Source organism: Muntiacus reevesi, chromosome 5 (genome assembly GCF_963930625.1).
Source record: "Muntiacus reevesi chromosome 5, mMunRee1.1, whole genome shotgun sequence".
In the NCBI taxonomy this organism is placed as follows: Eukaryota; Metazoa; Chordata; class Mammalia; order Artiodactyla; family Cervidae; genus Muntiacus; species Muntiacus reevesi.
Window position 1 is genome coordinate 112200102 of NC_089253.1, and position 26945 is coordinate 112227046.

The 26945-nt window shown below is 36.2% G+C and overlaps 1 protein-coding gene and 2 non-coding genes across 8 annotated transcripts in view; all 3 read left to right on the forward strand.

Moving 5' to 3' along the window:
* HMCN1 (hemicentin 1) overlaps window positions 1–26945 on the forward strand; it is a 517313-nt gene that overhangs the window by 331482 nt on the left and 158886 nt on the right. For all 6 annotated transcript variants that reach the window (XR_010663324.1, XR_010663323.1, XM_065936211.1 and 3 more), the window contains 11 exons: window positions 724–900; window positions 1422–1573; window positions 2613–2736; window positions 7274–7449; window positions 9888–9984; window positions 15525–15647; window positions 16390–16551; window positions 18866–19147; window positions 20782–20949; window positions 25089–25202; window positions 26083–26169. Coding sequence is in view for 4 of the 6 variants with exons in the window: in XM_065936211.1 (XP_065792283.1) it covers window positions 724–900; window positions 1422–1573; window positions 2613–2736; window positions 7274–7449; window positions 9888–9984; window positions 15525–15647; window positions 16390–16551; window positions 18866–19147; window positions 20782–20949; window positions 25089–25202; window positions 26083–26169 (1662 nt within the window). In the remaining 2 variants the exon portion in view is untranslated. The remainder of the gene's footprint in view (window positions 1–723; window positions 901–1421; window positions 1574–2612; window positions 2737–7273; window positions 7450–9887; window positions 9985–15524; window positions 15648–16389; window positions 16552–18865; window positions 19148–20781; window positions 20950–25088; window positions 25203–26082; window positions 26170–26945) is intronic.
* LOC136170172 (U2 spliceosomal RNA) lies at window positions 5207–5397 on the forward strand. Its single transcript, XR_010663610.1, has one exon. It is a non-coding gene; the product is annotated as a U2 spliceosomal RNA (small nuclear RNA).
* Window positions 25474–25666, forward strand: LOC136170173 (U2 spliceosomal RNA). Its single transcript, XR_010663611.1, has one exon. It is a non-coding gene; the product is annotated as a U2 spliceosomal RNA (small nuclear RNA).

Below are 26945 nucleotides of genomic sequence, written 5' to 3' on the forward strand. Positions count from 1 at the left end.
CATTTCAAATGTAAAACACTGATAAGGATATCATTTGGTGGATGATATTTTTGAATTTTCATTGCTTTTAGCTCCATGAAATAATTTACCCATTTCAACAATGTTCAGATATGTGAATAATTGCCTTACTGTCTTTACTGTGGCCACAAAACCCACAATGTCATTGTATATACATACATTTATGCTGAAAATATACTTTTAATCTAGTCTAAGTTGATTATGAACCATTCATTTGATGAGACTATTATTGTATTGATTTTCATCACTGGTAAGTTATTCATATGAATCGATAATAATATAAATTTTTTGAGGCTGAGTGTATACTGTGTTAGGTTTTGATTAGAAGCCTAAACAAAATTTTTGTAGATGAGAGGCGTATTTCTACGAGAAGAAATAGAATTGATTAAAAGTTTGCTCTCAAACAAATATTGATACATTAGAGAAAATGTAAAGAATATCATTTTTACAAATTCACTTCAAGACACTTATATTGGCCTGACTATTCATATTTTTCTAATGTTTACCTCCTTCCTCCTAAAAATGAACCTTAAAGAAATATTTATACAGATTAAACTAGAGTGATAAGCGTAAGAATAAAACAGTTGTTACTATTGTAGTTAACCTCTAATTCAGTGTGTACATTGAGTTTTTTAATTAATTTTTTATTGAAGGATAATTTTTAAAAGAAACATTTAAACAGATGGACTTCTATTCTCCTTGCAGCTATTACGTGGTACAAAGATAATCGTCCACTGTCCGATTCCAGCAGTGTGACTTTCTTCAACAGAGGACAGATCATCAATATTGAAAGTGCCCAGATCACAGATGCTGGCATATATAAATGTGTGGCCATCAACTCAGCTGGAGCAACTGAGTTATTTTACAGTCTGCAGGTCCATGGTTAGTGCCACTGCTAGACTGATCTAGGGTAAAGAAGCATTCAAGACGATCAAGTGCCTCTATCAAATTCTAGTGTTGATATTTAACAGAATGTGTTATTGTCATCTTTATTTAAGGATGCAGTGTTCTAATACTGATAAGTGTTTACATTTTTTTATTCATATTAAGTACTCTATTTTCACATGCTATTGAACTTAAGTTTGCTTTAGATGAATTGTTCAGAATGGTCATCAACTGTCTTATCAGCTAATGACAGTAGCCCTGTTTGTCAGTATAGTCTATCAGAATCATAGGTTCAAGAAATGTTTTCAAGTTGTTTTCTCTAATAATGCTTTTAAGAGGAATTCATAGTTAACATACTAGAGTGGATACAGTGGAGGGAAACCCAAACCTGGAAATCAAGAAATAAAAATGTGAAACATATTACTATGAACAGAACACATAGTTGTTATTATCGTGAGATAAAATATTCTGTGATGTTAACATGCCTTATTTTTATTTACTTTTTTGTTCCTTTTCAGTGCCCCCATCAATTTTTGGCAGCAATAACATGGTGGCAGTGGTGGTTAATAACCTGGTGAGGTTAGAGTGTGAAGCCAGAGGCATCCCGGCCCCAAGTCTGACCTGGCTGAAAGATGGGAGCCCTGTCACTAGTTTTGTTAATGGGATACAGGTACTTTGTGTTATTTCTTAAGGCAAATCTACCATCTCATTATTCAGTCCACAAAGTCTGAACAAATAAAACTGTTAGAGGAACTTGCAGAACAAGAACTCACAAATGTTATCCAAAAACGTACATATATACATCTATAAATATGGACACACAACTGGGATTTCTAGACAGTTCATTAAAAGCTCAGGATATCTAAGAGTTCCCTTGTCTCATATATAGTTCTGTATTTTGACTGTTGTTTTAGGTACATCTGCTTCCCTATTCCCACTCTCTGGTATCACCATAAGAGATACCCTACACAAAGAAATGTTCATCAATGACAGAAGCAGGAATTTCCTGGTAGATACATTTAAATTTCTGAAAATAATAATGAATCAGAGAACCATCTAGAGTATAGTCACTTCTACTAAAACATCATATCAAGAAAAATGAAAAAAGACAACATCATGAGAAATGAAATTTGAGTCTGAGAACAAAATTTAAGTACTTTGAACTGACTCAAAATTTGAAATACAAAGACATATATCCCATTTAAAGTGTACCTTAATCTTGTTTTGCCTTGAAGAAGGCATAGTTATTCCACCATTCTATTTCTTGAAAATCCTTCGCTTGCAGAATTTGGGATCATAGACTATCCAGAGTCAATGTCAGTATTTTTGAGGTACAGCTATGTCAATGGAATAAAAGGGCTATGAGTTTGACTAATTAATTTGACTGCTATAATGATATTAAACTTCTTAATTGTTCTCCCAAGGAATAATTAGGAGGAGGATAAAGGTGGCTTTCTCTCTCTCTGTAGTAATTATAGATAAAGTTGGATCTCCACTTGATCCTGTCAGCTTTGGTTGTATTTTCTGTCTTCCTCCATGGAGAAAATGAGGAGATTAAATGATGCTTGCCCTCTTTAAAATATCCAGGTAGAAATACTTCTAGAGGCAGATGTTCGATTTATTAATCTCAGAAAATAATTGAAAAAGTATGTTTATGCCTACCCTTCTTAGGAGACACGTGGGTTATTTAGTGTTCTGTTCTTTGATAGGTTCTGTCTGGGGGCCGCATCCTAGCATTGACCAGTGCACAGATCAGTGATACCGGGAGATACACCTGCGTGGCAGTAAATGCTGCTGGGGAGAAACAAAGGGACATTGACCTCAGAGTATATGGTGAGACATTTTAATAATTATTTCTGCTCCGAAATAGCTGTGTTTAAGTCCTAAGATCATTGACACAGTTGAGAGTTTTTGACAATGGAGAGCTATGAGCAATAGAAATGAAGTTATAAGATTAACAGAATCAGTTTCACCCTTTCTGCCTCATATTTGACTTTGACTGATTTTCCCTTTTTGGACTTATGAGAATGAAAATGCATACAAAGATATGATCTTCTCACTAAAGCAAGCTCCTCTTCAAGTAGCTCTCTTGATCGATTCTATTTGAAGCCTAGATTTTCTTACCTATTATGTACAATAATATTTTATAGTTAATACTATGTGAATTAAAGGATTATTTAGGAAGCAAAAGTTGAATATAAATTAGGCAAAATTCAAGTTTTTTTCCTACCTGTGATGCAGCTGTAATATACCAAAGGAAAGGTCTGATTCCATCACACCAAAAAGCCCCCAGGATGAAATTTCAGTCTCATTGGCCTCCATTCATAGATTACACTTGTCATTTCGCATTTTAGTATACCTTTGCATTTAGGACTTTTTCAGGTTTGTTTCTTTTTAGTGTCTCATTTGCGTTATACGTTTGCTTCCTGGAATAACGGATTTGTTTCTTCTGTGGCCCTCAAAGAGTATCTGTTTTAATGCAGGCCTTTTCTTCTAGGTCCTACCTCAGTTCCAAAGAATTCACTCCTTTTAAAAATATATATTAAAAAATGTATTATTTTTTTAACCTCCAGGCCATGTGAATTGATGTGCCTTTTTGAATTCGCCAAAAACAAATATAGTCATCACAAATAACTTTGGCTTTGACTTAATAAGTCTTAATTTTTTAATCAAAAGGTCCCTCGTGACAGCGTAGATACCATACATATCTAATTTAGCTAAAAAAACCCAGTTGGCATCAATCAACTACCCAAAACTTGTACGCATCCCCCATTTTTGTTGCTTCTGCAGTTGACATGTGTGGGTATCCCTACTCAAGGCTTGTTGGTGCTCTGTGTCTGAGAAAACAGAGTCTAAAATGCCCAATCGCAAGGAATCTAGCTCCTTCCCTTAATGGATCACATTATGCTTTATGAAGAATTGGAATGTTTCCAGTCTAAACTGTTTTTAGAGGATGATTGATCAGTTTAAGTTTGTGACACAGTAGCTCCTTCAGTCATGAGCAAGCCAAGCCCAGGATTGCCATTGGTATTCACTGGGTTTTAGTCAGCTCTGAAAATCTGGCCTTGGCTTTTTCCATTTCTGCATTGATTAATGTCAAAAGTGGACCTGAGAGGTGATAGAGAGTTGATATCTTCCAGGAGTTATGAAGATGGGCATGACTATTCTTTAAGATTTTGTTAAGATACTCTCATACGAGTCTTTTAGTCCAAAAACCAGAATCTTCCCTCTATAGTAAAAGTCAAGAGGCTAGCTAACATGTACGTGTGTTTGAAAATGTGTGTGTGTTTAGTAGCTTGCTATTCCTATATATTTCAAATGTTAAAGTGTCAAATTAAACCATTTTAATTTGAAATTAGCCTCTAATCTATCCTCTACTATTTATATTATGCCCCTGCCTTATGTTCCTAAGTTTGTGGTATTAACCTTGGCAATCTTGGGTTGGTTTGTTGCTCATGGCCAAAGACAAGTTCATATTCACATTATAGAGTGTAGGGGTGTAAAAGGAGCACATCCTGGATAAAATAGCTATCCCTACAGTTACAGGAATAGTTCATTAAACTGTCTCTCCTTGGTATAAATTTGGAGGATGCTTTGCCGTATTCTGAAGTGCTGAGACAAGAGAATTGAGTTTTTAAATGATTTAGATTCCTGCAGTACCTTTTCTTTAAACTGAAACTCAGAGAGCTTTCTTAGCGATCACACATTCCTCAGCATCTCCACAAGCATAACCCCATGGCAATTCTGACTTGGTTACTTACGTGTCACAGGTATAATGCACAGGATGATTATAAATGCACAGGATGATATATAAACAGGCCCAATATACCCCTTCCTAAGCAACATGGCTGCAAAGCAGAATAGGGATATCATTTAAGAAACACAGGGATCTAACGGGTGGAAGATTTTTCTCTTTTCAGACTAAACAAAAAGTTGGAAATGAAAGACAGGGCAGAAAAAAATAGATGGGCTTTGGTAATATATATCCTCAACTATAATTAGATTTGCTTTAATTTATGTTAAGAAACAAATACTCTTTTGTTTTTATATTTTTCCTCTCAATGTGAAAAACTTGGTTTCCTTTGGAGCTTGACTCAACTTACGTAGCTGTAAGAAAAGTAATTAAAGGAAAACTATTTGGAAATTAGCATTCTGCTCTCTTGAATTATTTCTGACATTTATGACTACAAGCAGTCCTAAAGAATCCATGCTCTTTTAAAAAGTCTAAGTAATCTAAGATAAACATGTTTTACATAGTCATGGGGCTTCCCTTGTGGCTCAGCTGGTAAAGAATCCACCTGCAATCGCTTCTCGGCCTTTTGGCTAAGATCAAGTGTAGTATCTGTTCTTATCAGATTAATATCTGATACGTCCTCTATCCGAGGACAATATATTAAATGGATTTTTGGAGCAGGGAGTTGGAATAGGAGCTTGCTCCGTCCACTCCACGCATCGACCTGGTATTGCAGTACCTCCAGGAACGGTGCACCCCCTCGGGGGAAAAAAAAAAAAAAAGAATCCACCTGCAATGTGGGAGACCTGGGTTCAATCTCTGGCTTGGTAAGATCCCCTGGAGAAGGAAAAGGCTACCCACTACAGTATTCTGGCCTCGAGAATTCCATGTTCTGTAATGACTCCAGTATTCTGGCCTGGAGAATTCCATGGGGTCGCAAAGAGTCGGACACGACTGAGCGGCCTTCATTCTCACAGTCATGGTACATTTTTATCCAGAGACCAGACTTGACCTGAAATTATTTCCAAGCTGTGACATATCCTGTTCTATTTCGGACTCTTTATGCAAAGATTGATAAAGATATCTTTTTCTTTTTCATAATAGAAGATGGCACTAATTGTGCTCATTTTGCTGAGATTATAGAAGTTATCATCTCAGACTAGTTGCGTATCTTTTTCTATTGTCTCACATGTGAAAAATAATCCCACTCTTGTCACCGTAGATAAATTTAAGCTGATGGAGAGCCAGTATCTGTGTGTGCTATTAAATTTAGCAGAATGGACATCACAGATCTCTGCCCAAATGCTCCACTGGTCTCTTCCAACCATTGAGTGTGAAATTTCTTTTGTTAGCATCAATTCCTTTGGGTTTAGCACAAGTCCTGCATCCAGAAACAGCATAAGAACGTACCCTGTAGTTTGTATGCCTTTTCCTGTGTATCAGAGAAATCTCCTGGTTACAGAAAAACATGTTACTAGCTAAAATTCACAGAAAAAATAAAGTCCATTGTCGTTTTGCCACATGCAACAGTGTCAAGCCAGAAGCAATGGCTAATGGGTTGTTAAAATGTTCTTTACCACGAGCACCTTATTTCTCCCAATGCATTTGGAAAAATCCCTTAGGATTCATTCAGTGAAACTTTGCCTTTCTTGTAAAAACAAAAACAAAAACTACAAATATGGTATGTTTCTTACAATCCTAAATAGTTGTAGAATTTAGTGAGAAAAGGCTGGGGAAATTCCCCTTTGTGCTTTTTGGAGTCGCCCTTTAATTACAGGCCTGATTTCATTATTAGTTCATGTTTTTGAATTATTATAAATACAGGCCTGAAAGAGTCCTTGAGAGCTTATGAAGCCCACCCTCTCATCCTTGGCAGGGCTGTACCTAGACCATCTAAGACAAATGATTGTTTACTCTATTTTTTAATATATCCGAGGGAAGGCGATTCCTTAAACTCCTCCAAGAACATATTTCAGCATCTGACAAGCCTTATAGCCAGGGAATTCTCATTTTAATCTCATTAAAATTTCAGCTCATTTCTTCTTTTTATGTAGCTGTGTGTTATACAGCCGGTCACTGATTTAGTTATCCCACATGGTCTTTATTCCATAGAATCAGTTATTTCACATAAGGTCTTATCTGTCACCCATCTTATATTTTGCATGCTGAGAGGTGGGACAGGATGATTCCTTTCAACTCTATTTTTATTTTGCCTCTATGTGTATGCAATTTATTTTATTTTGCAAAAAAAAAATAAGCATCAAAAATGTATTTGCTTTTAATTCATTGTTATTTCCAAAATATTTCATGAGTGATTTAATACTTTGAAAATCTTAAATGGTGACTTAGAGTTCAAGAAGTTTCTTAAATGGGCACTTGGTAAGAACTTCCAGTTCTAAAACTTTTTTGCACGAGAAGTTAGTGAAAAACTATTTTTATTCAACAGGAACACATTAATCAGTGATTTATGAACACTTGATTCTGAACCAAGTGATCCAAAGAGGGTATGCTAGAATTACTGTGATCCTACATCTTAAAAGGACTAATAAAGTTATACAGTATATGTCCTGATGATTAATAAAGATAAGCAGTGTGCTGGCTTCTTTTATCCTGAGGGAAAACCCATCTTTCACTTAGTTGCACCAAATATTATGGGAGAAGAACAGAACGTCTCTGTCCTCATTAGCCAAGCTGTGGAGTTACTATGTCAAAGTGATGCTATTCCCCCACCGACTCTGACCTGGTTAAAAGATGGCCGCCCCTTGCTGAAGAAACCAGGTCTCAGCGTTACTGAAAATGGGAGTGTGCTAAAGGTAAGGCTACAGATTCATTTACTTCTTATTTCTAAGATCATGGCTTTAGTGTTACCCCTATCAAAATAGTACACTATTAAACTTTACAAGTATCCTACTAAATTTATCCTCTAAAATTCTAGGAACCCTTCTGAGTTTTGTGATATTTTTTCTAATTTATGCCTAGTAAGATTTAAATATTTAAATGTAAATTCATATTTGAAGGCAAAAGCCATTCAAAAAATGCTTCTAGAAAAATATGATAGAAACATTCTAGGGTGTGCATTGTTTCAGTCATCCAAGCAATCAGCGAATACCCATTCTAGATGCTCTGCATAGGGATGCAGAAAAGAATGACACATTTATGCAAAATTTTCCAATTCTACATAAATATATATATTCTATATACATACATATAAAATTATTTCCAAAATTATATAATATATGAAAATCTAGCAGCTTAATTGAAAAATGCAGCTAAGTGCTATAAGGCTCTAAGTTACTTACCCAGTGGATGATACAGACAGTACATTTGGGGAAAATAGCAAAAAGTAAGGTTATGGTTGCCTAGAATAGTCTTGGATTGCTATTTGGCTTTTTATGGGTAGATGGGACAAAAGACCTGCTATAAACAGCAAGTAAACTCATGATACTGAAACAATTTAACAAAGTGAATTTTGGAAATAATGTTGACAGGGCTGATTTGAGTGAAGTAAGAACTATCATGGAAAGTCAGCCTAAGGAATTAGGATTCAGGAAGCTAACAGGCCACTGGAATGTTTATAAAATTCTCATAATAACCCTATGTAGAATTGAGAGAATGGTTAGGTAATCTGCCCACAGTTACTGAGTGGCAGAAATGGGATTAGAACATAGAAGTATAACTTCAGACTCCATGCTGCTAACCACTATGCCACATGGCTTCTTGGTAAAAGAAAATTATCGCTGTTAAACAAAGAGAGTCTTGAGAAGTGAATGAAATTGTCAGCATGAAGGGAAGCTAAGAAACTTCCGCAAGTAGAAGTATAACAGAGAGAGTGGGAGGGAGCGCGAATGTGTGTTATCAGAGGCAAGAGAATGGAGTCATTCAAAATTACAATCCTGTAATGATGGAGCTGGTAAGGCTGGAAAAGGTCAGGGTCACTAATAGAGGAAGCAAGATCCGTCAGTTGAGTTGTAGAGTGGGAAAAAAGGCAAAAAGTGCTGCCCTTCTAAGAAGCAGAGCCCAGAGTTCTAGAAAGCAGCTAGAATTCTCAAACCTCAGCTCCGACTGAATGATAGAGGGAGATGATTATATTAACACAAGTCCCAGCACTGCTCAGGGAGAGCGGTACATGATTAGAACTGTCTTCTCAATTTTAGTGAGTAGAGGAGTTCATTTCTTCAGAGCACAGATCCCAGTGGAGTTGGGAAGCCAGGAGAGAGGGAATGAAGAAATCCTGGGATCCCCTGAATCTCTACCACCAAGGCCATCCAGGCGCCCTGGAATGTATGGGTCCAGAGGAAGGGATGTAGGGAGAAGACGTCATGGAGATGAGAACCAGTGAAGACTAAATACTTTCGGTGATAACTGCAACTCCAATGATTCGCCCTCTTTTGACTATTATAGCAATTGATTTCAAAGTTAGCCGTCAATTATGTATTATTTGTTATACCTCTTGTAGTATCTTTTATTGTTATTTATACCTTGTTTATTATTAAACTCTTTTATGTTCACATGCTTTATATTATCAGCTAGATTGCAAATTCAAGACAGAAACCATATATTACACTATATTTCTTAGTATCTTCTACCTGTAGTACCTAGTACAAGATTCTTAATAACTGCTGAAAATGATGGATGTATGTTGTAGATAAATATATGGAAAATATTTACTGATATTCAATTATCTACCAAGCACCAAACTGGGTACTAGTAGAGTAAGACTAATTGAGTATAATGGTTGACTTGAAGGAGCTTTTAAATGTGATATAGAAGAAAGCAATAAACTAAGAGTAAGGGTGTTATTTCACTGAAGATGTCCTGGGCATAAAAAATTGTATATTTAAAGCCATAAATAACTCATTCAAAGGTTAATTGTGGGGGTTTTTTTGGTGCTATTTTATCTTAATCATATTTAAAAGACCTTTCTAGACCTTCAGCTACTAAAGTTAACGAGATTAAAACAAGGTATGACAAGGTAAGTGATAATTGTTGAATCTTGATAAGTATTGAATGTGGGTAATGGGCATATAGCCATCAATTTTATTGGGTTGGCCAAAAAGTTCATTTGAGTTTTTCATAACATCTTAAGTGAAAAACAGACCAGACTTTTTGGCTAACCCAATACTATTTTCTCTACTTTTTATATGTTTGAAAACCTTCAGAACAAATGAAAAATCAGAGATCACAGCAACATTAATATAAAACCCCCAATTACAAAATATAAACTGGTTTCAAAGCATGATTTTTTTTTCAGATTGAAGATGCTCAGGTTCAAGATGGTGGTCGCTACACTTGTGAAGCCACAAATGTTGCAGGAAAAACTGAAAAAAACTATAATGTCAACATCTGGGGTAGGTGAGATCAACCCTTAAATGATTCAGCTTGTGCTTTGACCGTTCATTGTTTGTATCAGTTCTTAAACTGACAACCACATAAATAATACATAGGTGGATATTAATATGTTTAAATGATGCCGAGTTGTCCTGAATATCAGCTTATATTCTTAATTCAAGGGCAACTAAATAGATTTCCTGAACCTAAATATGTAGATCACTGTAACTGTGATGTTCGCTCCTGACTGGTTAGCATGCCGTCTAGCTTCTATAGCCAAGATCTGCTAATGATTGAGCATTCTCCATGAGCAGAGAGCATGTTGGTTAGTTGAAAATGTCAGAAGATCAAATTATGTATGAGAATTTAATGTGTGAAAAAGACAAAGACCAATTGCAGTTGGAGTGGGAGATGAGGTTACTCTGCTGAGGAATGTGAAATGCTACACTCACTTGAAGTTTTAATAAGTTACTAAGATAATTTGTTTGTTACTGAGATAGTTTTTAGGAATAATTGCAACTTTTATGTTAGCTGTGGTTGTCTGCCAGTTGTTAAAAAGTGTTCCTGTTTCCCAAATAATCAACTTTTAAGTACTTGTTTACATTCACTTATATTAAGCACTATTAATTTTGATTATATTTGTTTAAACATTTTATTTATTGCGATAATGACATGAAATATAACTTTGATTATAAAAGTTAATTAAAAACAACCTTTTAAAATAAAAATAAGTAGAGGAAGTAATCTGATTCCAATGGAGAACAACTATTGTTTAAAAGTATGCATTTACTTAGAATAGCTTGTTAATTATAAATCGTTATCATTAAAAAATCTTGAAAACTATGAGAAGTATTGTCATTTATCCTATAAAGGAATTCATTTACTTTTAAATACTAAAATTTACTATGTAGTAAATTTATATTTATTACATATTACTTACATATTGGGCTTCCCAGGTGGCTCAGTGGTAAATAATTCGCCTGCCAAATAGGAGACACGGAATCAATCCCAGTGTCGGGAAGATCCTCTGGAAGAGAAATGGCAACCCACTCCAGTATTCTTGCCTGGGAAATTCCATAGACAGAGGAGCCTGGTGGGCTACAATCCATGGGGCTGCAAAAAGACAACTTGACTAAACAACAAGTTACATATTATTGACTTTTCTTCCTACTTCCTTCCATCCTTTTTCTCCCTCTGTGTTTCCTTTACTTTCCTTCTCTTATTTCTCTCAAGTGGGAAAAATATTCATATACTTTCCAACATGGACAAGACACTGACTGCTAAGTGTTATCAAGTAAAGGTTGAAAAAAGAACTGAAAAAGAAAAATTTGGAGTGATAATCAATTAGAAAGTGAGGTGAAGAATTCACTTTTAAAAAATTGTACAACAAATATAATTTTATTTTTAGTTCTTTATATATATATATATATATATTTTTTTTAGTTCTTTATATTTTTAAAGTTTACTTTATTGAAATACTGTTGATTTATCAGTCAGTTCAGTTCAGTCACTCAGTCGTGTCCGACTCTTGGCGACCCCATGGACTGCAGCACGCCAGGCCTCCCTGTCCATCACCAACTCTTGGGAGTTTACTCAAACTCATGTCCATTGAGTCGGTGATGTCATCCAGCCATCTCATCCTCTGTCATCCCCTTCTCCTCCTGCCTTCATTCTTTCCTAGCATCAGGGTCTTTTCTAATGAGTCACTTCTTCACATCAGGTGGCTGAAGTATTGGAGCTTCAGCTTTAGCATCAGTCCTTCCCATGAATATTCAGGACTGATTTCCTTTAGGATTGACTGGTTTGATCTCCTTGCAGTCCAAAGGACTCTCAAGAGTCTTCTCCAACACCACTGTTCGAAAGCATCCATTCTTCAGCTCTCAGCTTTCTTTATGGTCCAACTCTCACGTCCATATGTGACTACTGGAAAAACCATAGCCTTGACTAGATGGACCTTTGTCGGCAAAGTAACGTCTCTGCTTTTTAATATGCTGTCTAGGTTGGTCATAGCTTTTCTTCTAAGGTGCAAGCATCTTTTAATTTCATGGCTGATTGCTTAGAGAGAGTATAAAGGATATGTATAGAAGAGTACTGTGTAGATTGACTCTCACATACCATGTAAGAAGGAAGACAGAAAAAGAAATTCCAGATGGGAAACTGAGTTGAAACATTTGTCAAAAAGGTGGGAGGAAAACTGGGTAAAGCTTCTCTTGTGGAAACTCAGAACAGTGGTGTTCCCAGAAGAAGAATGCAAATAGGAAATAGGTTGGACATGGATATATGAATGGGTGAATGAATGCATAATGGCACACACATTGCAGAGAAGTCAAATGAGAAATAAACTGTAAAGTGTACTTAACAGATGAGTAGACTTGTGCCTCTTAAAGAGGAAAGCAGTAGATGTAAGAATGAATGATCAAGGAAAGTTGAGGCTTAGAGACTGGATTCACTCAAAAATTATTTATGGTGTGACTCTGTGTTCTAGGCACTATGCCATGTGTAAGCATAGGTAGGTTCATAAGAAGGACAATGACACTGGTCACACAGAACTTAGAGCCTGCTGGTGTAGAAATACCTTTCAAAAGATAATTAAAATTGCCTCCTAAGAGTTATCACAGGAGATTTTTGGGAAGACATAGCAAGGGGCTGGTGACATCTAACTGAGGTTTTAAGGATGAGTAGGTATTAGCTCTCTGAAGATGGAAGTATAAAGACCTGGAGAACATTGTCTATATTCAATGAATGGACCATCATTCACTATGGAGCCTAGTGTGGCTCAGAAGAGAATAAGAAGATATAAAATTAGGTAGGAAAGAGTAAAAGGGGCATATAGAAAAGGACTTCTAAAATCAATTTTAAAAGTATGGATTTGGTTCTAAAGGTGATACACCACCACTAACAGGATTCAAAGGAGGACTGGGGCATTCAGATTTGCATTTTAGGAAGAAAGCCAGTGAACTCTAGTTTTTTAGTATTAAATTAATTATTTAAGTTTTTAAGAAATTGAATTAATAGAATTGGTTGATTACATTGAGAGGTATGGAAACAGGAAAGGGTAAAAGATGGATGCTGGTTTGGGCTGATCAGCTGGTCTGTGTGGACAGCAGGGTCCTCCCCTGGAGAGGGAACAAAGGTTCAGTTTAGGGCAAGTTGAGTTTGAGAATCCCTCTAAGGCACCCATGTTGAGATGTTAAGTAGACAGATATAAAGATGGTCAGCATCATTAATTGGTAGATAAATGCATATTAAAACTACAATGAGATATCACCTCACACCAGTCAGAATGGCCATCATCAAAAAATCTACAAATAATAAATGCTGGAGAGGGTGTGAGGAAAAGGCAACCCTGCTACACTGTTGGTGGAAATGTAAACTGGTGCAGCCACTATGGAAAACAGTATGGAGGTTCCTTAAAAACTAAAAAGAGAGCTGGGCATATAACTGGAGAAAAATGTGGTTTGAAAGGATACATACTACCAGTGTTCATAGCAGCGCTATTTACAATAGCCAAGACATGGAAGCCACTTAAATGTTCATTGACAGATGAATGGATAAAGAAGATGTGGTATGTGTATACAATGGAATATTGCCCAGCCGTTAAAAAGAATGAAGTAATGCTATTTGCAGCAACATGGATGGACCTGGAGATTATCATACTAAGTAAAGTAAGTCAGACAGAGAAAGACAAGTATAATGTGATATCGTTTGTATGTGGAATCTAAAAAAATGATACAAATGAACTTATTTACAAAACAGAAACATACTTAGAGAATGAATTTATGGTTACCAGGGGGAAGTGTGGGTGCAAAGGGTAGATTCGGAGTTTGGGATTGACATGTACACACTGCTATGTTTAAAATAGGTAACCAACAAGGATCTATTGATAATTAAATGTAGTCAGATATAAAAGTCCAGATCTCAGGGACTGTGTCTGCATTACAGATACAGGTTTTCAAATATTTGTATTAATGGGAGCCATGGGAGTAGAGTGGAGTTTGGTTTGAATTTATAGTTGGTGGCAGTCTGTATAGCTGTCATTTTATTCTGCAGACATTTCATGTGTGGGATAGGTTATGTCAGAGTAATCTATAGAATTTATCCCAAGAAATGATATTGCTGAATAGAAAAAGCAATGGTGTAGGGTAGTTGCAAATATTGGCAGAAGACCAGTTGAAATTATTGAACACGAAATCAAAGCTGGATAGTGAAATAAGTAAAAAAAAAAAAAAAAAAGCAGATAGCAGATTGAGTGGCTTCTGAAAGGTTTAAGGACTTGACATTCAATTAGGTCATTGAGTTGAGAGTTAGGAATACTTTAGTGAAGGATAGAGCTGTAAGGATAGAAAGTGGCCTACCTTTGCAAATTAACAGAAGAAATGTTCTAGATGGTGAGAAGTGTATGGTTTCTGATGGAGAAAGGGATGAGGATATGAATGAGCTGAGGGAACTGAGTAGTCAGATGTTTAGGCATGGCATTTGAGTTTATATATAATGATGGCAGGTCTTCAATGTGAAGAGAAGGGATGGAAACAAGTACCAAATTTTTCAGTGAAAGGAAAAAGAATGACAGGTTCACAGAGAGTGAAAAGAAAGAGAAAGGGGAGTAAATGGATGATATGAGCCTCAAAGGAATAGAGACTTTCATGGAGGTGGTTGAACAATGACTGGAAGCTGCATTTGTGGGTGAGGAGGATTCTCCTACTCCTCAACTCCCAAGAGCTTAGAAGAACAAGCATCTATCATGTGATAACCCTGCAGCCTGAAGAGTGTCCAAGGGGAGAATTTGGCCAGCAAATGCAGACTCAGCCTCTTAGAGAAAAGTCTGGGTAGTCGATCCACCTTGAAGGTTCCAAGGAGAAGTTGGAGGCCAGTGGGGAGACAGACTGTGCAATCCAGGATCGGTAACATATCTGTTTCTTAGATCAGATTCCTCGCCTGTGTTTTTTATTGTTTAGTTGCTAACCCATGACCAACTCTTTTGTGACCCTATGGACTGTAGCCCACCAGCCTCCTCTGTCCATAGGATTTCCCAGACAAGAATACTGGGTTGCCATTTCCTTTTCCAGGGAATCTCCTCCACCCAGGGATCGAACCCATGTTTCCTGCTTGGCAGGCAGATTCTCTACCACTGAGCCACCTGGGAAGCCTTGACTCTGTTCTTTGCTTTATGTTGTATGCCTGATGCTTTTTGATTCTGTCCAGCATCTGAGATATCAAAGCTCACAAGGTGCAAATAGCTGGGTTTTTAAACTTGATAGATGTCTTTATTTTTCAAATTTAGCATGTCTAAATATCCATACTATACTATATCATCTTTTTATGTTGTTCTGAGTATTTTGATAATTAAATTTGTCTGTAAAAATGGGAAATCTGCTATTACATACTCATTCTATATCTTACAATTGGCTTTTAATGTGATGTTGATATGTCGGCTTCAAGTGCTAGATTATTTCTTCTTTCCATTTGAGTGGGAACCTTTTCTTTTAACATGCAAAGCATTAGGGAAATTTTATAATTGTTCTTAAAATAGTGTTTTTCCTTTTTAAAAAAAATCTTTCAGTACCACCAAATATTTCTGGTTCTGATGAAGTCGCTCAACTTACAGTCATTGAAGGACACCTCATTAGTCTATTGTGTGAATCAAGTGGTATTCCACCCCCAAATCTCATTTGGAAGAAAAAAGGTTAGTTTTCATCTTTTGACATTTATATAATTAAGTATAAATAGTAAATGAATTTATGTTTCATTTGACAAACATGCCAGTTTATTAATAAACTCACTTGAAGTTTGCATACTAAAATATTAGACTTCATTCTTGCTTTATACTAAATGTGTCACATGTGATAATTCTGTACTATCAAGGTGAAAATCTTCAGACTTGAGACTACTTCCAAGAAGAAATTAATTTAAAGGGCAGCTATACTGATCACGATCCACCATTCAATTAACTATTTTTTTCTTCTTTAAAATAGGCTTAAAAATTATTTTCTAAAGTAAGCATTTTTTTGTATATGTGACAGATTTGTAATGTATGTTAAATTGAATTCTGAAGTTCAACAGATTTTCAGTTATTCATCAACAAATATGTGTCCTTTAAGTACCAGATCTTCTAAATTTTTAGCTGATTTAAGAAATAATTTTTGTTTTACTTAGAGATTTTTTAAAAAATTTATTTTACGAAATATGTTTTCTTTAAATGCAATATTGATTGAAAGAAAAGTTTGCAGAAGATAGCCTTCTCTTCCTGCTCCTCCTCTTCTTTCTTCTTCCTCCTCTTCCTTTTTGCATAGATTATTATACAGTACCCTCTGCCTTTTAAGCATGTGAACAGGAAGTAAATAAATATGTATGTGTATTCATTAGAAGTATATACACAAATGCCTTATATGTTTGTTTCCCATTCTGCCACTTGGTTTTACTTGCAGGCTCCCCAGTGCTGGCTGATTCTGCAGGGCGACTCAGAATTTTATCTGGAGGCAGGCAGCTGCAGATTTCAATTGCAGAAAAATCTGATGCAGGGCTCTATTCATGTATGGCATCGAATGTTGCTGGGACTGCAAAGAAAGACTACAGTCTGCAAGTTTACAGTAAGTTATTGATTAGCCAGGCTTTGGCGCAGTTAAAAAAAAATAACTTTTCCATCCTTCTCTTTTACTTTTTCTTCATATCTTTATTTTTTTATTTTTTTTAATTAATTAATTTATTTTATTTTATTATTATTATTTTTTTTAATTTTTCAGTGGATTTTGTCATACATTGATATGAATCAGCCATAGAGTTACACGTATTCCCCATCCTGGTCCGCCCTCCCACCTCCCTCTCCAAGATTCAAAGTAGTATAGTTATAATATATAGTCGGCCCTCCTTGACCCTCCTTATGCATAAATTCCACATCCGTGGATTCAACCAACTGCATATCAGAAGTGGTTTTTTTTTTCAATGTCCAAAAAGTTTAAAAAAAAAAAAAGCAAAACAACTTTTTCTGGGCATCAGGCAACTATTTGCATATCATTTACATTGTATTTACAACTATTTACATGTCATTATAAGGTATTATAATCTCATGATGATTTAGAGTGTAACAGAGGATGTTCATAGGTTATAGGTAAATGCTGTTCTATTTTCTATATAATGGACTTGCACATCCCCAGATTTTGGTACCTGAGTCAGATCCTGGAACTAGTCACCTCTGGATACGCAGGGATAGCTATACCTTTCATAAGACCCATACGTTTAAATTGTGTTGACATAACCAGAGAGCAGTTATTTACTTCTAGCTCATACTTACTCAGTTATACAGCTGTCCATTTCTGCATCAACTCGCTGATGGCAGATTCACAATGTTGCTATAATTTGTTGGAGGCAGGGTGGTGTGGTAGACATGAAATGGGGAGAATGGCATTGTATCATTGGGTGTAGTTACAGTATGTAAAAATATCCGTTTTTGTTTGTTTACCTTAAACCTTTCTTTTGTATTGGGGTATAGCTGATTAACAATGTTGTGATAGTTTCAGGTAAACAGTGAAAGGGGCTCAGCCCTACACACACATGCATCCGTTCTCCCCCAGATTCCCTCAAATACCCCATTTTAAAGATTATTTAATTTATGTAAAATTTTAAAGTATTTAAAATATTTACATTACCTCCTTTAATCTCTACACGAACTATGATATGAGACAAAAGTACGGCCTCCCTTTTATATCAGCAAAAACTTGAGCCCAAGGAAGTTCCCGTGACTAGCTGGGGTCATATGACTTGCGTATGACAGGACTGCCACCTGAACACAGGATTACTAACACGGGTCCATTTTCTTTCCCACGCAGATATGTCTTTGAGTTCATTTAATCTTCTTTCTTGGAATCAGGTTCCATTAGGTGAATTTAGCTGTAAGGTTACAGAATCACTGGCCATCGGTGGCTTAAACAAATAGAGATTTATTTTCTGACATGAGAAGCTGAGGTTGGCAGTCACTGCAGTTGGTCAGCATCTTACTTTTATCAGGACAGGACAGGAGATCTAGGATCCTCCTGGTCCTCCTTTTGTGATCTCAAGATTCTGGTTTCTGTATTTGCAGTGTCAAGTCCACATTGAAGGCAAAAAGAAGGGAAGGGATGTTATCTTTCTCTTTTAGCAGGAGAGCAAAAAGTTTCACAAATCTGCCCCCTCACTTTACCCCTGCCAGCAGACCTTCATTCAGATTTTTTAGATCTACGGTGATTTGTTTGGTCACCACAATTTCTAAAGGCAGAGAAACAGTTTTTCCAACTCCTCTAGTGGGTGAAAGAAAGGAACTGGTTAATGGACCTTGGGTCATGAACTATACTATCATATTTATTTAAAATTAGTACTAGAAAGACTTATATAGGTTGGAGCTACAAATGACGATAAGTTCAAAAACTTGTTCAATGTTTCCAAAGCAGGAAAAGTAGCTAATGAGCTTTCTTTCCTTACTATACTGAGTTTAGGTACAAACCCATTTAGAAACATTAGAGAAGAATTCCACCTCTCAATATGGCAATGCCATGTCTACTAGTCCTAGGTTTTATCTTTGTAGTTAATTTTTTGACATAGAAAATGAATTTAACTTTACCTGATGAAAATTCTTACATAAGACTTGGACTTCCCAGGTGGTGCAGCATAAAGAATCTGCCTGCCAATGCAGGAGACACAAGAGATGTGGGTTCGATCCCTAGATTGGGAAGATCCCCTGGAGAAGGAAATGGCAACCCACTCCAGTATTCTTGCCTGGAAAATTCCATGGACAGAAGAGTCCAACAGGCTACAGTCCATGAGGTCAAAAAGAGTCGGACATGACTGAGCGCAGCACAGCACATACGTCTGTACTCTGCCTTATCTGAGGCAGACATTTCCTATTTCTTTTCTTTTTTTTTTCTTCCCCAGTTCGACCAACTATATCCAACAGTGGTAGCCACCCTACTGAAATCATTGTAACTCGAGGAAAGAGCATTTCCTTGGAGTGTGAGGTGGAAGGTATTCCTCAACCAACAGTGAGCTGGATGAAAGATGGCCGCCCTTTGACCAAAGGAAGGGGAATGGAAATAATGGATGAAGGTCGTGTTGTTCAGCTGAAGAATGTTCATGTGTCTGACACAGGCCGTTATGTGTGTGTTGCTATGAATATAGCAGGAATGACTGACAGAAAATATGACTTAAGTGTTCACAGTAAGTATAAAGAGGCTCCTTAAGTCTGTTAACTGGCTGAATTTACAGCCTCCTGGATGGGAGATACAGACCTCAGGTGTTGAGTCTATTATTTTCTACTCATTGGAAAAGACTCCGATGCTGGGAAAGATTGAGGGCAGGAGGAGAAAGGGGTGACAGAGTATGAGATGGCTGGATGACATCAACTCAATGGACATGAGTTTGAGCAAATTCCAGGAGATAGTGAAGGGACAGGGGAGCCTGGCATGCTGCATTCCATGGGGTCGCAAAGAGTTGGACACAACTTAGTGACTGAACAACAACAATTTTCTATACTTATACCACTTCTTTAGATCAGTCTTATCACTTAGCATTCTATGCCTGACCTCCCTTTTCTTGCTTTGCTGAAATAAGCATATATTGGATATTCTTTTAGAAAAGCACATTGTGAAGTCAATAATTATCTTTTTCAAATACTTTTGATCCAGTGACATCCCAAGTAATATTCCTTGATTCTATGTTTTCCACATTAGCTGACTTGACAAGTGTAAATCTAGATTCCTTACAGCTTACTGACTCAGCTTCAGTTGGGTATAAGTTGTATTGAAATCAGCTTTAAAATTCTAAATAATGAGCATAAATGTCAGTAGGAATTGATCAGACACACATATACTCCTATTTATGTGTGACACCTATTTGTATGCATATGATTTGAGTTGGAGTTTTTAAATCTATAGAACGAATGGTAAATCTAATAGACTTAGTCTTCTAACTTAATTTCAGTTAAAACATGCATAAAGTCTAGTATAGTTTGCAAGCAATGTGTGAATCAAGCTTATGATTGAAAAGGAATCAGTCTTATGTATCTTTTAGTTAAGTTGTGGTGGTTTTTTCATTCTTTTTAACAAGTGCTTATTGCATTATTTGAATGTTTCATACTTTATTTGATCAATCCTCTAGGAAAGAACATTTAGGCCAGGTGTATTAACAAGAGTGTCTGTCGTAAAATTTCCTAGGCAAGACTGATGTTGAGAAATCGAGATCTCAGATTATGATAAATTCCAGTTGACTCAATCCTCTGCTTGCTTCAATTCTGTGAGACCCTGAAAGTAGAGTGTCACTGGCCCTGCTCTGTACAGAAGGAAAACATGATGGAGGGGTGACTTTCCCTGGACTACTGAGGGACATATAGAGACACTCACGGCCTGTGTGTAGCCTTGTTTGCTCTATCTTCTGGTGTTGGCTTAATTGAATTTTAATGCCAGTTCTCCTCTAACCCAGCCCTTGCACTTGTCCAAGCCTGTTGGGTCAATTTGACCTGCCACCCCATCCTCAGACTATCCTGATTGTACTCTGCTCTTCACCCAAACTTGCCTTCTCAGCCTATTTTGTGTGTTTCACATGTTTTTCACCCACAAGGCATACTTGCCCTCTAGGAGCTGGTCACTCCTGTCTTCTCTAGGCTTCTGGGTTCCCCCTCCTCTGCCCCTCTTAGCTGATCTCTGAGTCTCAGACAGCTCCTTCACATTTTTACTTCCAGGAATGTCAGTCATCATCATCATCATCTCATTGTTGTCATTGTTTATTTTGCTAGTGTTGACCAGAAAATTATTTTTAAGAATAAACTATTTAGAATTTGTCCCTTTGTCTTACAGCCCCTCCAAGCATCATTGGAAACCACAGGACACCCGAAAATATAAGTGTGGTGGAAAAAAGCTCAGTGTCCCTAAATTGCGAAGCTTCAGGAATTCCCCTGCCTTCAATTACGTGGCTTAAAGATGGGTGGCCCATCAACCTTAGCAGCTCCCTGCGAATCCTCTCAGGTATTAAAAATTCTTGTAGCTTGGTAATCTGGTTAGCTTCCTGTGGCCACAGCTTCTCCTTAATTTCTCATATCTCCATGTTTTATTTTTTCCTTTTTTGAGCTAACTGCTTACTATAATATCCACTGATCATATTAAGAAAACACTTTGGAAAGACATCAGAAGCTATAGGACAATGGGGAAAATCTCTAAATATCTCTGGATCCTTTTGAAAGAGTAATCTTGGCACTTGATTATTACTTAATTCATGGGGATGTCAGAGCATTCATGCTAGAATGAGTACAAACTAATTTGAAAAGTGAAGAATGAAAAGAAGTACTGAAATTGAAACCAGAGGTTAGAGGATATAATGTTATATAACATAACTCCATATTCAAACAAAGTGTTTGAATAGAAGATGCTCTGCTGATTCCTCATCTAATTATGTAGGAAAATCTATTATCTTATACTTTATAGATCAGTGTAAGTGTGGAGAGAGATGTCTTGGGGCATGCCCCTGGAATCTACACTTGGCTCCTTTCACTAATGACTTGGATACAGACTAAGAAAATAATCTCTCCAAGTTTATGGGTAATAAAAAGCAGGGGTACTTAGAAGAATACCTAATGTGTTGAGTGAAGACGTCTGAATTCAAACACATCTTACTCTGGAACTTCTGAATTAAACCTAACAAAATGAAAGTTAAGTAGACTCCTGTACTTGCATTCAAAAACCAGTGATGAAAATTAGGGTTTTGCTAAGAAATATTGCTTCAGAATTCTTCATATGAAAAGACCTCTGAATTGTGTTAGTGATTGAGTATACATTAACAGTGTAAGGTGTTTTATTGTGAAAAGCAAATACAGTATTTTGCCACCTGAATATGTTTTTACCAGTAAGACATGACTGGTTGTATTCTGAACTTATCTTACTCATTAGGAAGATGTAAGAAGTATTTATTGACAATATTTTCATGGAGGATAACCATGATGGCCAATGATTGCAAAATAAGCTATATGCTTGATTCCGTTTAATCTGAAAAAATAAACTTTGTGTAACCTGATGATCTCATAGTGAAAATTACATTTAAATACTTGAAGAGCCATGGGGTAGAAAAGATTATGTTGGTTCTGTGTAGTTCCAGAGGTTAAAAGTAATGCTAGTGTACAGAAAATTCTAGGGACAGATTTGGGTCCGAATACAAACAACTTTAAAAAAATATTTGTGTTGTTGAAAGTCAAGATGAACTATTCTAAGAGGTAATGAGCTCCTTGCCCCCAAGTGTATTCAAAGTTTAAATTCCCACTTTTGAAGGGACTTTTCAGAAAAGATGTTTTCCTTGTATTTGAATTAGATCTAAATATTCTATTATCTATTTCTTCAAGATCTTGGTTTATAAATGATAGGGACTAAATGAGGAATGTACATTGCTGTAGTTATTATACTTATTGCCTTTAATTAGTTATATAAATAAAAAGAATTATTAGCAATATTTATTGCCTGTAATGGGCTTCCCAGTGGTAAAGAATCTGCCTACTGACGCAGGAGACGCAGGTTCGAACCCTGGCTCAGGAAGATCCCCTGGCGAGCAGAATGGCAATCCACTCCAGTATTCTTGCCAGGATAATCCCATAGAGGAGCCTGGCAGGAGTCCATGGAGTCACAGAGTTAGACACAGCTGAGCATGCATGCATACATTACCTATAATACTAGATCTGTGCCCTCAGGCAAGTTACTTCACTTTGCTAACCTCAGTTCTTCACTTGTAAGTGAAGATATTAGTAGTATTTAGGGATTTTTATAAAGATGAGTTAATATGTGTAAAGCAGCTAGCTCAGTGCCTGCTTATGTCCTAAGCATCCAATAACATATTTCCTTTTATTGTCATAGAAAACCAGCTAAAAAGTTTGGGTCTTCCTATCCTGGGAAACTTTCCCATGTCCTACAGTGCGTTCATTTTCTTGAGACTTCCATCCTCTGTAGATCTTAGAGAATGCATACTGATGGCAAAGATTTTATGATAATTTGGTTACCAAAAACCTGAACACTTTATCTTCTTCTCTGAAAAATATCCTTGTATTGTTTTTGTTTTTTTTTCCATTCTCAATTGCTGAAAAAGTAGGAAACTTTTTAAATATAACTACATCAGAGCTCCTGGAAATGAAAAAGTCAAGGCAGAGTGAGGTACTCTGGCCTATAATAGATTCACAGGAGTAGTGTTTTGGTTTTATCATGTAGTTTTGTTTTGCTTGACTAGCAAATGGAGATCCTTGAGCGAACACGTTAAAAGTATTTCACCTTGTGATGCTGCCAGAGGAGTCATTCAGTTTTACAGTCTGAACATGTGTGTTGTGCACTTGATGACTGAGAATCACATGAGTGGCGTATGACTCTCTCGTTCCTTGATCTGCTGCCCCTTTCTGTTTCATTAAGATTAGTTCTCCTGAGACGTAAAGTCAAGTTTTTCTGAAAGCAATACATTGTTGAAGGCTCTATCATTGTTATGAAGTTACCTGCCAAGAACAGATAGCTGCTATAAAAATTTAATAGGTACAAGAAATGTCTCCATCTAAGTCTAACTTAGTGTCAAATCTTTCTTTTTTTTTTTTTTGTCTTTCACTGGAATAAGGGAGAGGACCAGGAAACAAAGAGAAAAGAAAGATCGTGAGATTTATGAGGTTGAGGTTTGCTGAGCCAGCAATGACTCATAAAAGTTGTATTGTTTTGATAATATCTCTCAACTGGCATCATAGTATGGTCTCTCGGTCTCACTAATCTGAAGTAGTAGTGAGTGCTTGAATCTTTTCTTAATTAATATAAGTTTTTTTGACATGTTTAGAGAATTTTTGTATTCAACTTTGCTTACTTAAATTCAACTGAGGAAAAAGACTAAATTTGGTAATCCGTTTTGTCTAAGTAAGATGCTAGACAAAGTTCATCTTTCAGTGGGTTGAGGATAAGTAGATTGCTTAAAGGGATAAAAAAGCTCAATGAGGACTTGCTGTGTTTATAAAAACAGAAAACAGATGGAAATTCCTGATGAATTCAGATCCAGGTGAATATTTACATGAAAATTTTATGTTTAACCATTTCAATTGTTTTAGTTCAAATTCAGAGTACCAAGCAAAAATATACCAAATGAAAAATTATTACAAAATCTGAGAAGTGATTTACATTTTGTTCTTAGAAATTACTTCTCAAATGATTTCAAGGACTCTGCTCTTTCAATATGTTTCAGTCTCATTTGCTGACTCCTCTTTCCTTGATCCTTAAGAGGAATTTTCCTCCAAATCACACCCTTCAGCATATCAGTTTCATTCCCAGCCTACCAGAATCTTTTTTCATTATGTAGAAGTTCAGACTAAAAGGAGGAAAAAAATCAGAGTCATGCTAATAAAGGGAGGTGACCCTCATAAACTTTGATATAAATAGCTCTAGAATTCCATGAAACTCAAATTGAAAACTGGTTGTCAGTCTTCATGGTTTCATCCATCCCTTATATAATTGATGTCGTTCCTATCTGGGTTGTTGGTGTAGTGTTCTTTCTAATGTTTCCATTTCATATGTTCCATGGAAAACTGGGAATCTTTTCCTAAACATTGTCACAGTTGTTTTTCTAAAGTACGAATCATACCATGACTTTGTTTACATACTTCCATAGCCTTTAGTGAACATAATAAAGCCTAAATTCCTTAACATTGCCTTTGAGCACCCACAGAATCCTCAAAATTGGTCACTCTCCAACTAGTCTCATCTCTCACTATCTTCTCCCCTGTTCTGTTTCAGATGCCACACCTACTTTCTACCTCTATATCCTCTTACTCTGCCTACAGTGGTATCTCTTCACTCCTTTCTGTGTTAAAGTATGCTTACCTTTCAAGATTATGTTCAAACATCACTTCTGTGAAACTCCATTTCTTGCTTGGTGTCACTTGGGTTTGTATTAACTTTCTTTGTCCATTAAACTGGAAAATTATTCTGAATTATCCATTCTGTTATATACAGCCTTAAAATGTGATATTTATAAAAAAGCTTGACATAAATACATTTTAAAGGACTTTGAAGTGAATTGATTAAATTTTACCAAAATTCAGCACTGCATGGCAAACTTGTGAAGTTACAGATTTCTTTTTGAGTCATCTGATGGTTTGCTTCTCCAGGAGGTAGGATTCTGCGGTTGATACAGACCAGAACAGAAGATGCTGGCCAGTATACATGTGTTGTAAGAAACGCAGCTGGTGAAGAAAGAAAAATCTTTCGGCTTTCAGTATTAGGTATTTATACGGTTTACAGTATTGACTCAGTGGACATGAGTTTGAGCAAACTCCAGCAGATGGTGAAGGACAGGGAAGCCTGGTGTGCTGCAGTCTGCAGTCCGTGGGGTCACAAAGAGTCAGACACGACTGAGTGACAGCAACAACAGAAAAAAATAGTTATCTTAAACACGTTCTGGAAGCAGATTTAACATTTATCTGCAGCTTGATCTTATATTTATGTATTCTTTGGCCCCTGGATTGTGACTCTTGGCAAGAATTCAATGTCAGAATAGTTTGTATGTAATCAGTTGGATTAAAATGGTGTAGTATCTGTTCTTATCAGTTTAATATCTGATACGTCCTCTATCCGAGGACAATATATTAAATGGATTTTTGGGATTAGGAGTTGGAATAGGAGCTTGCTCCGTCTACTCCACACATCGACCTGGTATTGCAGTACTTCTAGGAACGGTGCACCTCCCTTTGGGGGGAATAAAAGAAAAAGAAAATGACTGAAATGCCATGTCTTGTCAGTTCACAATTGTTCACCAGTGTTCTAAGAACGTGATAACTTTTTTAATGTGAGTGTGTATCTGAATTGTAGAGAGAGAAATAAGTGTCTAATAGATTTTCTTACTTACTGACTTGTTGACATATTTATCTGGATTTTATGATTTACATATAATAAAATTCATTATAATTGAATTTATGACATGTAACTTTATAGTTTAGAATTGATCAAGCAATATGGTAACATTGTTCTAGTAAACAAATAATAGTGAGAATTTGGACTGTTTTAAAGGGTACAGCCTAATAAAAAAAAATATAAAATAGATACCTATAAATAACCAAACTGCTTTTACAATTGTTCCTTTTTCTTTCTTTCTTTCTTTTTAAGTACCACCTCACATCGTGGGTGAAAATACATTTGAAGATGTGAAAGTAAAAGAGAAACAGAGTGTTACACTGACTTGTGAAGTGACAGGTAAGGGGCTCATCTGTTAGATTCTTCCTCAGCTCACTGGCTATTCATTGCCTTCACTTACATCACAATTAGTTGAGAAAAATCAAGCATTTGAAATTGAATTCTAGACCAGTATAGATGGTAGAAATATAGGAGGAACTCTTTCAGATTCTATGGAGATAAAAAGGAAATTCTTAACAGTGAAAAAAAGGAAGGGAAAGAAGCATGGAACAGAGACAGAGAAAGAAATACATTCTGGTCTCTCTTTGAATTAGGTAAATTTTTTTTTTAATTCTTCTGTTTGTGGGTAGGAATTTTCTGTCCCACCTCCTGTTATTTTTTTCCTTCCTTCCCTATGTTTGTACCTTCCTTTCCTTTTTACTATTTTCTTCAAAGAACTAATTTTGGTGAAAGGATAGCATCACTAATAGTTATCCACCATTAGCTATGATCAAAATTGTCACTTTTAGTTAACATGTTTGTATATGATAAAAAGAATGGAGATGAATAAAAATGAAAATTCTAAAGCCAGTTTTACTGGCTTTCCCCATGAATCATTGTGTTGTATGTAATACAAATAAATCTATGAGAGAACATTTCTGAGACCATCTCTTTAGTGAAGGCATGACCTTGCAGTTTTAATGGAACAACTGGAACAGCCCCTACATTTTATAGAAAGTAAGAGTTTTAAGGAAGATTCAATTAATTTATTGCGTTGTTGTTTAGATGCCCTATAATACATTTATGAAAGCAAGGAAGTATTTTCATTTTAGAAAGGCAGATATAAAAACTGTCAC